The 16,110-nt window shown below is 44.6% G+C and overlaps 1 protein-coding gene across 3 annotated transcripts in view; it reads left to right on the top strand.

Annotated features, from left to right (window-relative positions):
• Positions 1 to 2,488: 2,488 nt before the first annotated feature.
• The window catches only part of NCAM1 (neural cell adhesion molecule 1), a gene marked incomplete at both ends in the record, with an annotated part of 103,068 nt that continues 89,446 nt past the window's right edge, over positions 2,489 to 16,110 (top strand). For all 3 annotated transcript variants that reach the window (XM_084301397.1, XM_084301396.1, XM_084301398.1), the window contains one exon: positions 2,489 to 2,540. In XM_084301397.1, coding sequence (XP_084157523.1) covers positions 2,489 to 2,540 — 52 coding nt within the window. The remainder of the gene's footprint in view (positions 2,541 to 16,110) is intronic.

The raw sequence follows: 16,110 nt of genomic DNA, 5'->3' as shown, positions 1-16,110 counted from the left end.
ACTTGACCTCAGCAGTGATTTTAGATGGTACACTTTCCTTCACAAAGACCGACTATGAAGTATTACTGTCTCTTCTGTTATTTTTTCAGCTTGACAGCTGAAGTCCTCTCTTCACCCCACACAATGCTTTGATGGCAGAGAGAATTTCCAGTGCATCCTGTAACAACCCTGCCTCAAACGGCAACCAGTGAGCAGTCACGTCAAGAAAAGGGGAACGCTGGCTTTTGAGTCCTTTTGCAGTCTCATGACGCTGTGAAATGCCTGCATAGCTACAACTCCGCTTCACTTCTTCTCCCACTTGCAGAGCAGAGGTAGCAGTAGTTCAACAGACACAATTGCTGCTGGTTTTAACCCAGGGAGAGAACTCAATCCAAATTTTCCATTCACTTTTGTTTATGCCCAGAACCCAATGAAGTCAAAAATTGAACCCTGACTGTGTAATTTGCCCCTTTTATTTTACAGATTAAGGAAAAAAATGCATGGGCATGGCCCATAGGCTCCTTTAAACTGATTTAACATTCTCTACAAGATGATACTTCAACACATGCAAGTAATACTTTTTTGCAGGTATACTCTGACTTTTGTGGAGATGACTCAAATTTCATGGAAAAGACTGACACGAAGAGTTGCAGCTTCCAAAGTAGCATTATAGCCTCATCACTCAATATATAATGACCTGTGCACTCCCAAGATCTCTTATGAATGCTATAAATGTAATTTTTATGAGGTTGCTACCTACATAGATGCTCTTTGTAGTGAATGGAAAGAAACAGACACTTGTGCAAGGCCTCTGGGAACTAGAACTAACTGCAAACTGGTTCTGACAGTGCTAATAAAAGTACGACAGCTCTGTCTCTTCTCTTTAGGAAATGATCGGGCTCTCGTGCTGCTGAATGGCGAGGAGTTTACCGAACTGCTCAGGGCAGAGGCAGACATCCCCCAGTGCCAGGAATCCAGCTGGTGTCCAAAGACCACCACATCTCACGAAACCACATTTTGTTGCCTTCTGGAGGGACTTCTACAGGACAAGCTCATCACAAGAGTTGATGGCAGAGTTGAGGGAGCAGCAGATGGTTTGCCACTATGTTTTCCCACATTTGTCAACCAGCAGTTGAAAGGCTGGAGAAACAAGGTGGGAGTCTTGCAAGATGTTTTGGCGTGACGGATGGCAGAGATCCTGCCTCTCTGCTCTACAGCCACCAGTTCATTTAATCCACTACAGGTGTGTAATAATTGATGTATGCTCTGTATGCTCTTCATTATGAGAGAAGTACTTCGTAGGTACCAACATTGGCTTACTTAGGACAGAAGGCACTATTTCTTTGGAGGGTTTTTCAACCCAGATGCTGAGATGTTGGCTCTCTGTTACCAACATATATGACCTGAAAAATGTTCAATGGCCGCTGGGACCCATCCAAATGAGTGACCTCATGTTATGAGGGGGGACGTTGAGCCCAGGACTGTGGGGTGCGAGGGGCTGGGGGGTTTGGAGGAGCAGGGGGTGGCGAGGCACCGCACGTGGCATGGCGCAGCAAGGTTGCTCTGCAGATAATCATTGCAATATGAGGCCGTGGGCTAGGCGGGCCGAGGCAGCAGAGCAGGCATGTTTTCAATCAGATCGCAATAAGTAATTTTGTTGTTTCTTCTAGGGAAGCATTTTTATAAAAGGGGAAGGGGGAAGGGATCTGTCGAGCAGAAAAGAGTTAAACCCAGAGAGCAGGCTCTGGCCTGGATTGATCCTTCAGGCCTGGGGTAGGGATGTGCTGGAATGGATTGACGGTATTAAAATAGCGTTGAAATACTGATGATGTATAACCGTGCTTAGAGGATATTGTCTTTACGTGGGGTGTCTTCGGCCTGCATGGTTTATAGCTGTCACTTTTCTGTCAAAGCCTGTGCCGGTGGGAGTCCTTCTCTATTCAGAACTGCCCATTCAGGGCGCTTCAAACTTCATTTTAAGACAGAAATTACAACCCATTAAGCCTCCCCATTTATTCTACGTGTTACCACCACAGCCCCCTTCACGGGGGGGCTGTGCTCAGCCCGGGGCCGGCCGCTCCAGCTCCGGGCTCCTCGCTCCGCGCCGGGTTTTGCAGGCGGCCGGCAGCGCCCACCGGTCCCCCCGCGGCGCACTATTTGAGGCGGGCGCGCGCGGAAGGACACGGCGGCGCGGTGCCACCCGCCGCGCGGGGCCGGGCGGCGGAGGGATCCGGGCGGCGGTGCTGCGGCCGCCTGTCAGTCACGGCGGCGGCGGCGCCGGGAGGCGGCCGGGGCGCAGCCGGCAGAAGGCGGTGCGGGGACGAGGCGCGGAGCGGAGCCCGTTGAGGAGCGGCCGGGGGAAGACGCGAATTGAGAAGGGAGGGCGGAAAGGAGGAAAAAATAAAATAAAAGCCGCGCTAAAAACCCGGGGGGAGAGCGGAGAGGCGAGCCGCGTTTCTCCCGACTTGCAGGAAAAGGTGCAACGGCCGCCGTCCCTCAGCCGGCTGCGATGCTGCCAGCCACCGCGCTGCCCTGGACCTTGTTTCTCCTCAGAGCCGCAGGTACGGCGGGGCGAACAATGGGGCGGCCGGGCGGTGGTCGTGGCCGTGTGGTGATGGAGCTGCTGCTGCTGCTGCTGGTCGTGCGGTGCCGGTGCTGGTGCTGAGGCAGCCCGGGAGGGGCTCCCGGTGCCCGTGAGGTGGGGGCTTTGTGGGGGGGGGGGGGGGCTCAGACAATGAGGGGAGGGTGTGAGGGGCCAGGGGGTGCAGCGCCGCCGGGTCCCCCCCCCCACTCTCTTGCAGAAAGGAGAAGGGATGCGGCTGCAATTAACGAGCAGCTGCTGGGAATTAATAAATTAAAAAAAAATAAAATAGGGCGGGGGGGAGAGGGATGGGGGCGAGGGGAGCGCGCAGCGGCCGCGGAGGGAGCGGCGCCGTGCACGAGCCCCCCCCCCAGCCCCCGCCCCTCTCTCCGGGGGGGCTGCACCTGCCCCAAATCCAGGCTCTGTGCCCCCAAATCTGGGCTGTGTGTCCCCAAATCCAGGCGCTGTGCCCTTCCCAGACCCAGGCTGTGCACCCCAAAATCCAGGCTCTGTGTTCCCACCCGTGCCGCCGCCCCCCGTCCTGCACCCACCGTGTGCCGCCCCCCCAGCCCCTCGATGCCTCCTTCCAAGCATCAGCGGTCGAAGCCCCCCAGAACTGCCGTCGCCTGTGGTTCTTCCAGCCCCTTCCCAGCTTGTCACCTCTTGGAGCTGTTGCCCCGGCATTGCCAGTGCCCGGTGCAGCGCTCCCCGGCTGCTCGCTCGGGTGCCTCCAGCCCCCAGCGCCGTGTCCCTGCTCCCGGCTCGTGCCTGTCGCTGCTCTTGCACATCCCGGCTCCTTTTCACCCATCACTTCAGTGACTCCTCGCTGCCTCATCCGTGTGCGGGTGGCTCCTGATCTCCTCAAGCAATTGCCGGTGCTGTAGCTGGCCAAGAACCATTGTACATACCGACCATCGCTATCTTGTGGCTCAATTCCAACTCCCTTCGTGCCGGACCATTGCCACCAGTGTGCCTGAGCCTGTTGCCAAGTTAACCCACCTGTTTAACATCAGCGCAATGCCCAATCTTAATGATACACGGCTCTCCCGTGACATAAGCACTATTATATACTTTATTATAGTTTTAAAAATCAGGATGACTGCTGATTAGGGAGCACATATCACCAAACAAGGGGGATTGTCTTCCCGTTTCCAGCACGGCTCCAGCTAGCTCTGCATCTGGCTCGGCCACGCCCTCCGATCACCATCTCTGCATACATTCTTCATCTCGACCCTTCCGAGATGCCAGACTGCTGTCTGTGATTCCTTAGCTGCCACCTCTCTGACACATTCACACAGGCTTTCTCAGCTGTGGGAGGAGAGAATGAAGTAGGTTTTCAGGGAAAATAGATGGGAGTAGGCAAAGAAAAACGATCTCTAGATCATCTAGTGCCCCGCTCAAATACATACTCATGCAATAATAATAATTACGAATGCAAAGTGCCTGCAGAGCTGCACAACTGGAGCAGGACTGTTAAAGCAGCACAAAATGGAGAATGCAAAACCCAAATAAAATATTAAAAAGCCAGAACAAAGCAGTAGCACTGCTTATGGTAAAAGCAGCGTATCAGTTATGTTCTCCATGTTAAAGGATGCTTTGGTCTCCTAAAGCTTGCACCTCCTTCCTTTCTGCTGACTTGACCACGTCTTGGGGTGGAGGGCAGAGCGGGGCTGTCGCTTTGGGCTTTGGCAGCTGGGATGTTGAAGGCAGCGAAGGGGAGGGGCGCAGCAGTGATGATGCTAATAAAGAAACCCTCACCATGGTTTTGCAGTAGCTAATATGTAGGTGGGGGCAAGAGAGAGACGTTTTAGTGAAGAATACCTTATCAGAGCGTTGTCTGAGAAGTGGCTATGCGACAGATTGAGAACAAAAGCAAACATTTACATCTTTTAGAATAATTCTGTATTTTGTATGTATTCTTCTGGCTGGGACAGCGATGATTTAATTTACTGTTAAATGAAAAGTGCATTCTCCTGTAACTTAGAACTGGATTTATAGATACAGCAGATGGCTCATCTCCTTTCATTTACATCCTGAGAACTATGCTTTCTTAAATAATACAGTGTTCGACATAAACTTCATCCTCTTGGCATATGAAATTGAGAAGTCCTGATGTGAGTGTTGTTTTTTCTTCTTCTTCTTCTTCTTTTTTTTTTTTTTTTTTAAAGGACATTTAATATAATAGTAGTTGAATGAATACCCTGTTTTTAAGCGTTAAAAGATTGTGGCTGCTCTCCAGACTGAAAGTGCCTTCCCTTTTCTCGGCTCATCTCCAGAAACGTTTTACGGATAGACCTGCTTGCACTGGGAAGAAGTGATGGGTTTCTTGTTGGAACAGAGTGGCCTGGCTGTTTGTTTTTAATGTTTTTGGTGGTAGTTGTGGAAGTGTGTTTTAGGCTTTTTGGGGGTTGTTTTTTTGGTAGCCATGGGTTTGCCTTGGCTGGCTGACAGCAGAGCAGAACCAATCGATGGGGGCAGGAGGAAGGAGCAGTGCATCTGTTGCCATCAGTCTGCAAGGAACAGAGGAAAGCATTAGCAAGAGACAAAAGTACGTTTTATTTTCTCGTTTAAAAGGCTGTGCTGCGTTTTGCTCATTATTTCACACATCTGTTGAGATCATTTCTGTAGAGAATGCTTGATTTTGGTGTTGGTTTTTTTCTTTGTGCGTTCGTGTGTAGCTTTTGAAGTACTGGATTTGCAGGGCAATGCACTTCCGAATGAATTTGATCTGTCAATCACAATTCTGTTGTACTCACAACTCGCAGATTGTGAGGTGGATGTTACAACCCAACCACGCTGGGGAGGAGCTGTGTCCTCTGGAAGCGTGTACCACGGCTTTTACCCAGGGAGCCGTCAGGTCCATTACAGCATTTTTGAGGTGAAGTGAAAAATGGTGTCTTTGTTTTCCTCATTTTATATCTTCACAAAGATCTGAAAAGTGGGATGGATTAAGTAGCAGAACTCAATTGTAAATATGAAAGTTTGAAAACGGCTGGGACAAAATTGTGTCTTCTGTCTTTCTGCACTGGCTTTCTGTAATGGGGAGGAGATCGGGGAGGCACCTGGCTGAGGGTGTGTCCGCAGCTCCCAGGCATCTTCATTGTTCTGAGCGCTGTCCTGCGCGTTTCCATGGGGCTGGGTGTGTTGGTTTTCATCCGTGTTCTCCAATTCTCAAGGGGGAAAAAAGAGCCGCTGGACAGACTTTTGTTAGACATGAAAATCACAGAAGCAAATTTGAAGGTCAGACCTACGCTGGCTCTGGCTTCTTTTGTTTAGGAAAACACATCACCGAAGTTTAAAGCCCTGGCTCATGCAAAGGGATGTAAATGAGGTGGGCTGGGGCAGTGCCATTATGCCCTTTCAGTTCATGGGGTTGAAATGCAGCTTCCCAGTGCAGCTGCTCATTTGGAGCGTGTTCTTTTGAAGTTCCCCCCAGCCACACGGTGCCGTTGGGGCCTTCCCAATACCCTGGCCTCGTGTGTCTGAGCTCCTGCTAAGTGCTGGAATGAGATGTGCTTTGTGGGGTTAAGTGTACAGTACAGGCCCCAAAAGCTAGTGGAACAGATAGAAAGCTACAGGTTAGAATACTTTTTTTCACTTACGGTTCAAATCTGATGGTTTTCATTGTATCTGTCTAAGAGAAAGATGAGACAGCAGGTAATTGATATCCACAGTGAGTCACACCTGTGGCTTCGGGACCTTCCAAGGAGAGATGAAAGAAAAGCATGTGTCAAAACGTGTTGGGGTGCACAGGGGAGATGATGATGTGTTTGAAAATGACCCAAACTAGCCGACAGGTTTGGTTTTGGCCTTCTCATCTGAGATTGCTTTTGTTTTATCACATGATTTATCCGTATGAAAGATTCTTCTGAGAAACTATGGTTTGGACAGAGAAATCTGGTGGCCTTAGGCCTGGTAACTTCAGATCTTCAGGCAGCTGCTGATGGAAAAGCTTATTTTTTTTGGAATAGCTCTTAATGGAAGGTTTTGCCCAATTAAGTATGTGCAAATTGCTTTAGAACAGCAGAGTTGTAATTTGCCAAGTTTGGTCCACAGATAGTTCGCTTTCTGCATGGTAGGGATGTTTTTATTTGCAGTGTGGAGGCAAATCTGGGGATGAAAGTGGCTTTGGATGCAGTGATGGAGCTCCTTCCTCTGCATGGCGGTGTCGGGAGATTCTGAGCTTCATTCTTGTAGTTGGTGACTGCCAACACATGTTTTGAGGAAATGCTGAGCTCTGCCAGACTGTTTTGGAAAGTGGAGTGAGTCAAATTCTAGGTTGTAGGAGCACTTTTTGGAAGCAGATAGAGTGGAACGTCTGTAGGTTGCTTTCAAGAATGACTTATGTTATGAGGTTTGAAAATACATAGTTGTTGTAGACCCTGAGATAGGAGCAAATGAAATGAACACACAGCAGGCATTGGAATGATCATCTTTGCAGTAACACGTCATTCAGCTTCCTAGGCAGCCATCCTTCTCCAACAAGAAGAGGGGTGTCATGAAACCATGCCTCAGTAGCTACTCCAAGGAAGGAACTGTGAGGAACATTCACATAGCACTGTACTTCTGAGCTGGATGAGTTGCCCAAATTCTTAAGCCATCACACTGAAAAAGTGAATAGTTGGTATGGATACTTAGGAAGCTTGCCATTGAGATTTGTAAGTCAACTGTGACTTGCATCAGAAGGAAGGCGGTCCTGCTACATTTGAAGAAACAAGGTGTTTGCTCCTGAAGATGAATGTGCCTTGACTTCCTACAGGATATTCCAAATTAGACCTCGGATTTAGAAATGGGAGAGAGAAGTGTTCCACCTAAGTCCGTGATAGTTCAGCTTTTCTGCAGGACGGGTTCTGTGTTTCTTCCCTGTCCAGATTCCTGAGGTACTGAAGGTCTGTAGAGGATACATCTGCCCCCAGAAATCCGTAGCAAATGTGCCCTCATTTGGCCTGAAGTCAGGCCCCCGAGGGACCCAAAACCAGGGGATGACAGAAGCTGACCCTACGGCTATTTCCGCCAGCGATTCGTAACAGCCCGGATGGAGTCCTGTGCCGGTAAATCTGATGCAAGAAAATTAAGTTTAGTCTAGAGACAGTAACGTGATACGTGTTGTGGTTGATCCTCCAGTTATTTCCATCCCATGTCTTATGGCAAGACAGCTGTAGAGATCCGCGGGATGTGTTGTGAAAACTGGGAGTTGCTTGATTTAGTACAAACGTGGTAGAAGGATGCGAGGGAAAAATTGGAAAAGGCACTTGAATTCTGAACAGAACATATTTGAGATTTGTTTCATAGACCAAGGAATAGATGTTTCAGAAGCTGTATCGTCTGCTCCCTGCTCTGGGAACCAGGGCTCTGGGGAATATTTTGAGAGGGCAATGGGCAAAGTGCCATGTGAGGTTTCAAAATGCAGAAGTAGTAAAGCCTTGGGAGAGAGTTACTTGCAATGAGTGAATGTAGTCCTGATTACCTCCTGATAGTCCTGTAATCCTGAGTTAAATATCCATCACCTTCTCATCTTATTGTTTGCTAGGACAGAACACACATAAGGAAACTCTTCAACGTCTTAAGTGTTCCAGAGTCATCAGTCTCATAATTTCTTGAATCTAAATTATTTTGTTCTCTTTACAGTCTACTCTTGAGACCTTTAGAACAAATGGATCGTTGTCAATGAAGCGAGATAGTTCTCAGTATTCTTCATTGCTTTTAAAAGTCTGAAGGTCTGGTGATTCCTTAAAATCTGCCTATAGAGCCTAGCACTGGTGAGGACACATTTGGAGTGCTGTGCCCAGTTTGGGCTCCCCAGCAGCAAACAGATACGGGCTTCCTGGGGAGAGTCCAGTGAGGGGGCTGGAACATTGTCTGTGCGAGGAGAGGCTGAGAAGGCTGGGAGAAGAGTCTGTGGATCTGAATGGGCGTAAATACCTGATGGGAGGGAGGGAAGAAGGAAGGCAGGCTTTTCTCAGTGATGCCCAGCAGCAGGACAGGAATCATGGAGCAGAGATTGTTCCGACATGACTTCCTGCATCCCCACAAGAAACCCAACGGGACCCAGCATGGTGTCTGCACCCTGGGTGCCTCTGTCGTAGCACCAGCACCCAGCTGCACCCAGTCCTGGGCAAGCTGCTGGGGCTCCGGCTGCCTCTGCCTGCTCGGGCCTTGGCCCAGAGCCACCCAAGCCCAGCGGCTCTGTGATTTACATGCAGGTACTGCTGTAAAAGGGCTGCAGGAGGCACTTGTTGAAAGATTTCATCTACTTTGATTTTTTGTTGTTTGTATTACTGCTACCTATCAACGTTGAAATCTTTAAGGTAAACAGGAACGTTAATTATTGGTTACTTTAATAATAGTTTACAACACTCACTAACTTGAAATGCCTTTCCAAGGAGGGGGAAGGGAGTGTTTAAAGCTGGGCAGAATGATTGGGAAGTGTGTGAAGTGACGGGCAAGAATAAGAAATAGGATACTTAATGTGTTTAGACTGCCTTTTGACCTGATTTTGTATGCTGTATTGGCACTCGAGGTGCAGGGTTCTTGCCGTAGGAGATTCCAGGCTGAATTGTACAGAGGTGATGTAGTTGAGCTGCTGCTAAGTGATGACAAATTGTGATGAAAATTTTAACCAATGGAAATAGAAAATTGGTGTCTTCAACTCTGAATGGGCTTTTCAGATGGCTCCTGGAAAAATGTTTTGAAAAGTTACTGGAATTGTAACATATTGGGACAGAAATTAGTTTTGCAAAATTTTCTTGCTTTATTTTAACAAATACATGCACATTTCTTTACAAAAAAAAGGTGCAACTATTTACACTGGATTTATAAATGAGATCTTTTTAACAAGAAGACTGAGACATAGGATGCACTCAAATTTAAATCCTACTTTTTTTGATGCCTCCCTAGCTAGTATATCCAAGGCTGCATTTAAATATGATACAAAAGATGAGCAGTCAGTTCGGTATTGTTTACATAATATTGGCAAATTGGTCTTAATGTGTGGTATTATTGCATAATCTGATGTTTAAAATAAACAGAGGAAATAATTGAAGAAACCTCGGAATTTGGAAATGCTTGTTGGTGGTTCTTCACATCCCACTAAAAAGCAGGCTGTCTTTGCATATTAATCACTCTTTCAAAGGAAGTTTGCCTTATTTGCATTGTGCATGCACTGAGGAGTCCCATAGTGTGCCTGAGAAAAAAAAAGGGAGGGGGGGGAATTGGAATTGTTGTTCTGAAAAGGGTTTTTATTCCATTCAAGTGGAAAGACTGAATGCAGGAGAATTAGTGCAGTGTTTTGTGGAAGAACAGTCCCATTTGGTCATCGCGTTTCATGTGGAGCAGTCCTGGCTTGTAAGGAGGCTGAGCGCTGGGGGTAGGGTTAAGAGGGGAGTGACTCATCGTCCTATGATGTAATCTACAGGATGCAAGATCCTCTCCTTTAAATCTGTAAGTACTCCTTCCATTTTCAGACCATTAGGATTTAAATTAAAATATTAGCAAAATATTTAGTGCCTTCCTTTTATGAATACAGTGACCTAAACACCAGGCCTCTGAGACCTTTGGAAAATAAATGGGAGATGTGAGGACAGGGTTCATCTTCAGGTTGCATGTTCTGGCGTAACAAGATTTCTTAGGGCTCGTCTACTCCGTTGGTAATGTGGTTTTACACTACCGCAGCTGTTACTGTGGAGGAAAGTGGGGTGACACATTAATGAGTCTTGTTCTCTTTGCACTTTTTGTCTTCTGGCTGCAAATTTAGGGAAGGTGAGCTTTTCTTTTGCATTAGATGTCCTCATTTAAGCAGGGAAGATGTCTGACAGTCTCAAAAAACAAACCCAAACAGTAAGAGCAAGCCAAAACAAAAGCACACACATGCACCATTTTTACTTTGAGATTTTGAAACTTGAACTTGGGGATGGTAGAATTGTAGAATCAGAGAACATCTGGAATTGGTAGGGACCCACAAAGATCGAATCCAACTTCTGGCTCCACAGACTACCTACAAATGAAACTGTGTCTGAAGAGATGTGCTGGAGATGTTTCACTGAGTGATAGTCCTCAGACTGTTTCGCTTGGTATCCTAAATGGGAAGATGTACACATAAAACGTGCGTGTACGTAAATATACATCTTTTCCACTGCAGTGGGAACTCGATTTTGAAAGGAGCTGCTGCACAATGAGTAAGAACATTGGTGTGCCAATTGAGTCTGTGATTGTGGTGGTTATGAGTAGTATCATCAACAGCCTCTGCTTTTGAAGTACAGGTGAATTGAAATCAATTCCTGTGTTGCTGATGTTTATGCTGATGGCAATGAGGAAATACAGACATCTGTTGAAGGGACAAATTGTAGCTGGGCTAACTAATATAATTGCTCTACTTTCCAGATCCAAAGATGTTATCATGTGCTTGTGTTTAATCAATAATATTGAGCTCTACTGTTGCTGAAGTCTTTGGTGTCTCCTTTCTTTTGCTTATCCTTGAATTATGAACTACTTGGGCATATTTTCTTACACTGAAATTAATTTTGTTTAGCTAGAAAAATACCAGGTAGTTTCCTTTTAATGGCATTGACAAGGTGCTGAATGAAGTAGTGTAAACCAGGGGAGGTTTAGAAACAGTTCTCCTCTGAAGTAAAGACAGGAGAAAAATCTCGTGTTGGTATTCTGGCTGGGGTCAAGTTGCTTTATCTGTAAAAATCTTTCCAGAAATTAATTGCAAGAATGGAGTTTTGGGTGGTTTTGCTGCCTTCTGTAATACAAAATGATCTTTTTAGCTGAACAGATGGTTATTTTTTGTTGTTGTTTTGCTTCTTAATTGTTTTTGTGACCATGAGGATTTAAGCGTCAATTTGCTAATGCTATTACAGCAAGAAGACAGGAAGAACACTTCTCTGATTTGCTTTCACAGCTTTTGTATTTTAGTGAGAAGGACAGATTTACAGTGTGCATGCACAAGCACAGAGATTCCAAGATAGAGATGGAAAGATTTTTGTGACGTATGTAGTCAAAAGTTTTGCTTGTATTGTGTTGCTGTTACCTCAGCTATAGTTAGAAGAAAAACAAAAAACCCCAGGTGATAGCTTTCCATTGCTTTGTTCATTTATTTTCTTTGTATGTTTACATACAGCACTTAGCACTTGCAGCGTTCACGGGTTAAGTGTAGCAGCAAATAATATATACAACTAATCTTAATGCTACTTTTATCTGTGATATCTTTTAATTAGAGTGATTTTAGAGTTACTGGATGGTTGTGCAAGGTGTGGCATTGTTATGATAAAACCGCATTTATACAGTCAACCTCTGTGTACTTTGAAAGCTTTTTAAATAATCCATTTAAAATCTTTCTCTGTTGCTGGGTGTTGAAATAGCACTTATCAATGTGCTTATAACATTCATTTTGTGCAGTTCATGATCTAGAATGCAAAATGCATGCTGACAGTATTGGCTAATTATGATTTTTCAAGAACTTGATTTTCTGTTTTTGAATATGTTAATACTGGGAGAAACAGTCATCAGACACTTGTGTATACCATTTTAGAAAATATAATCAACAGCTGCTTGTCCAAGTAACTTATTAAATTATTATAAGCCTGCAAAATTCAAAAGAACAGACTACTGTAAACATATTTCAATTGTGGTGTTTTCAAAAGATAATCTCTTAGAAGTATAACATGCTTTTAGGGATTGTGAACAGACATAAAGAATTACTGCACAATTCCCCAAATCCTTTTGGAGTTTAATCTGTTTGTGATCTGTGGGATGTGACTTGAAGGTGTTCAGCATCTATTACGTGCTCCCTGGCGGTTTGGTGTTTGTTAGAGGAAAACAGTCATCGTGGAATACTGTTACGAATGTGTATGTGTATTTCTTACTGACAGTTCACGAGATCGAGTGGATACTAAGGAAGTCATTGTAAGGGGAAAATCTATAACCTTACTGAATTTTACGGAGAGATATGAATCCTGTTCAGTTTTTCTTCCTGTTGTCACTAGCAGGATTTTTCAGCCTTGGTCTGTAAGCTGAGTTGTGCTTAAGAAAACTCATTGACCTCTAAGAAGAGGTTTGGCATATGCAGTAGAGATTTAATTTAACATGGATTCACTCCCATGCTTTGCCATTGCTTTTTGCAGATTCCCTTTTGCTGGTTAGCTCTATCATTTTTCTCTTTTTCCACCAAAATGAGTATTTAATAAAATACTTAATTACTACAAGCAAATTTAGAGCAGTTTGTGCTTTATGGAAAAAGTACTGCAAAGAATGCTACAAACTTCTCTGTTTGCTTGTATTTATAGCTAGGAAAAGGCTGCCATTCTTTGCTTCAGATTATCATGAATTGCACATTAAGGATATGTGGTGACATGTTTCTGTTTAATAGAATAAAAGTCACTTTGTCTAATCCTTGAAAATAGAATAAACCAGTTCAATTGGAAGGGACCTACAAAGATCACCGAGTCCAACGGCCCAACTACTTCAGGGCTAAGCAGAAGTTACAGCACTAGTAAGGGCATGTAAACCTGCAGGCTGGCCAAGGACTGCATTTCCGCTACGTGGGCATTCCTGTGAGCTGCAGTGGGTTGAGGTGATCTTTTCTACACCTGCTGAAAAAACAGATTTTTCTTCAATGGAAAGGGAGGTAAAAATAGCCTAATGAAGAAGCATTTTTTCCACACCAAACCTGCCTTAACTGCTCACACTACAATTCACTGGGCCTGCTGTGTGCAATAATGATTTGCTGTGGATTCTCAGGAAGAAGTATAGGGCATTGATTTATATAATGATCTTTTCCTACTCAGAAATATTAGATGGTAGCAGTGTAAGTAATGAAAACACTTAGGCTGCCAACATTTTATGGTATTTCACACGTTCTGTTCTGCTGTAGGAATGATAATCTTCCTCTTCACTTATGATCAGCAAATCTGAACATCATCAAGTAATTCATTAACCAAAGTAACATGTGTCACATCTGTCACATCCCATATTCTTTCATTTGGTCTCTCTGCCAGAAGACAATTTGCAGCATACTGAAGTGTTTTGGTTTGGTTAACTTTTTTAAAAAATACACCTTTATTCTCTGTTTTGGTTGTTGTTATCAGTGAACTTAAGATTCTGTCTTGTGTCTTTGTAGCTACAGTCACAGCATCAGGTTTAGAGAAGAACTAGGACCTTATTCCTGAGGTTTTGTGTATTCGTGGTAGTGCTTCTCAGGAAGCTCGATCAGTGCATGCAAATAAGACTTGAGATACAAGTAGCAAATTCCACACTAAATTATTTTGCATAGTTCATGTGTTTTTGTAATGCCTTGCATGTGAGTGCAGTTGGTTTATTGTTTACTGGGACATACAGAAGTACCTGCAAACATTATTTAAAAAAAAAGAAAAATAAGATATTTTCTCATCAGGTGGATGGTTTTATCTTATCTCCTCCTCCTTAAAGACTGCGGTGAATTCAGCTGAAGTGGTGAGTGAAAGCAATGCTGCTTATTCCTGTGGAATTTAGCACTTTAAATGGATTAGAACTAAAAATATCTCTGCCTGACAGTGTGTCAGATCCAGAAGCATTTTAAAGTATCTGCATTTACATATTTGATGTAAACTTAACAAGATTTCCCCATTTGAGCTAACTGATGACGTAAATGCAAGCTCTTTCGGACTCAGTAGTCTTATTAGAACATCTGAATATTGGGAAGAATTGCGACATGAACGGATACTTGGTTCAAATGCAAGCCTATACAGCAGTATCCAAAAGAAAATGTAATATTTGTTACGTATAGGAAGTACAATTCACTCCCTAATTATGTGAGATGCTGATCAAGTAAGGGCACGTGTCAGGCTTCAATTGCTGTTTCTGCAGATTTCTGGAAGTTGTGGAAGACTTAAATGCGTGTTACACTGGTACATTTGGTTAGCTGTGTGTGCTGCAGGGAAGACCTGTTGTTATTTCTGCTTTTATTTTACTGTGGTATTTATAGAGGTCATAAATTACAGATGGTGCAGTAGAAGACAGGTAGGATTTGAAAGCTGGTCCAGGTTAACATTCTGAACTCCACTAGGTGGCACTAATTTATTGTTCTGTTTATCAAGTTGCTTTCTCCAGAAAAGAAGGAAATGCACTTTGTGAATTATGGGGGGAGGTTTTTGATTCGGGAATAGCACAGTACAACTAAAACATTGATGATAATGAACAGTTATCTGTTCACCTTGTCTATACAACTAACGTATCCTTCAAGGCCCTGTGAATTGTGCATCTCTAATTGTTGATGATTTTTGTGGGCACAGCTTGCAGATGTTTTCTAGCGTGATAGGGTCATTTCTCTGAGGTAAAATAACGCATCCTCCCCAAAGTGCAACGTGAAGTTGCACTGCAGATTGTTCACAAAATATCTTTGAAATATACTTGACTACCTGAAGAGAGAGGTGTCCAAAGGAAGTTCAGTATAATCTGGTATTGTGTGAGTGTTTGGAAAAATGTTTCTCAGAAAAAGAGGGAGGGATGGGATTTCACAGTGGGATTGAATATGCATCATCAACATTCAGGTGAGAGAGAAGGGGGTGGCTCTAACAGTGATAGCAAGAACCCAGGTAGATGGATCTTTCCTCCTGAATAGATGGATAACGCGTTTGGCTGCATGTGGTTTTGACATCTTGCCTTACAGCATATCAAAAGCATTTGATGAGCAGATAAATTTTCCATGGCTGTCTCAAAACAAGTCAGTATTCAGAAGCTCGATCTGACGAGCAGAAGGCACGAGTATTCCACTGGGTTATCATCATCCAAGTTCTCTATCTTTTGGTTAGTGTCAGAATGATTTAAACATGATCCTGTTGAAGGGCATTGGGTACAACATGAGCGTATTTTATTCTGACACCAGGGGTAGAAAGGGCCACGACAGCTATTTCTGTGCACTTGATACAAAGAGGGTGCTCGGCAGAGCTCCTGCCTCACGCAGAGCCAGCTCTTCAGGCGCTGTGCAAAGGCGACAGCCTGCTCAGAGGAGCCAGACTGCAGTGGTCCCGTGCCACCCATGACAACGTGGTGCTGAGAAGGACGTTTGTGGCACGTAGAAAATCAGCAAGTGTGCTCAGTAGAGCTGGGGCAGGAGGAGGACATGCAGGAACTTCATTTCTCTCTCATCTTTCTCCTGCAATGTCAGTCCTACCAAGTAGTGCCTCTAATGGCGTTGTAAATACATGACCCTCATATGGGCCTTGGTTTCAAGCCAGTAGGGGAGATTTTTAGGATGCTAGTTGAGAATAAATGTTGAATAAAGCTTTGTTCTACCAAACAGTGACTTATTTTCTTCATTTAATCTAGTTTTCAGTGAAGCTGAGGAAGAGCTATGGGCAGGGTTGTAGTTTTGCCTCTGTTGGTTTAGAATCCAGAACTGGTGGGCATTTTAATCTGCTGCTATGCAAGAGAAATGAGCTTCTCATATGATTTTTATCTGAGCTGAAGAGCTCTTGTCCTTGTGTTTGCAGAGTATGTACAGTTCCATCTCCAATCTCCTTCTCGTGCTAAATAAATACGAGGTATTCCCTTTACCTTCTTGGCAAGCAGTT

Source organism: Netta rufina (assembly GCF_964035555.1).
Source record: "Netta rufina genome assembly, chromosome: 25".
In the NCBI taxonomy this organism is placed as follows: domain Eukaryota; kingdom Metazoa; phylum Chordata; class Aves; order Anseriformes; family Anatidae; genus Netta; species Netta rufina.
Note: the sequence above shows the minus strand (reverse complement) of the source record. Positions and strands in the feature narration are given on the sequence as shown.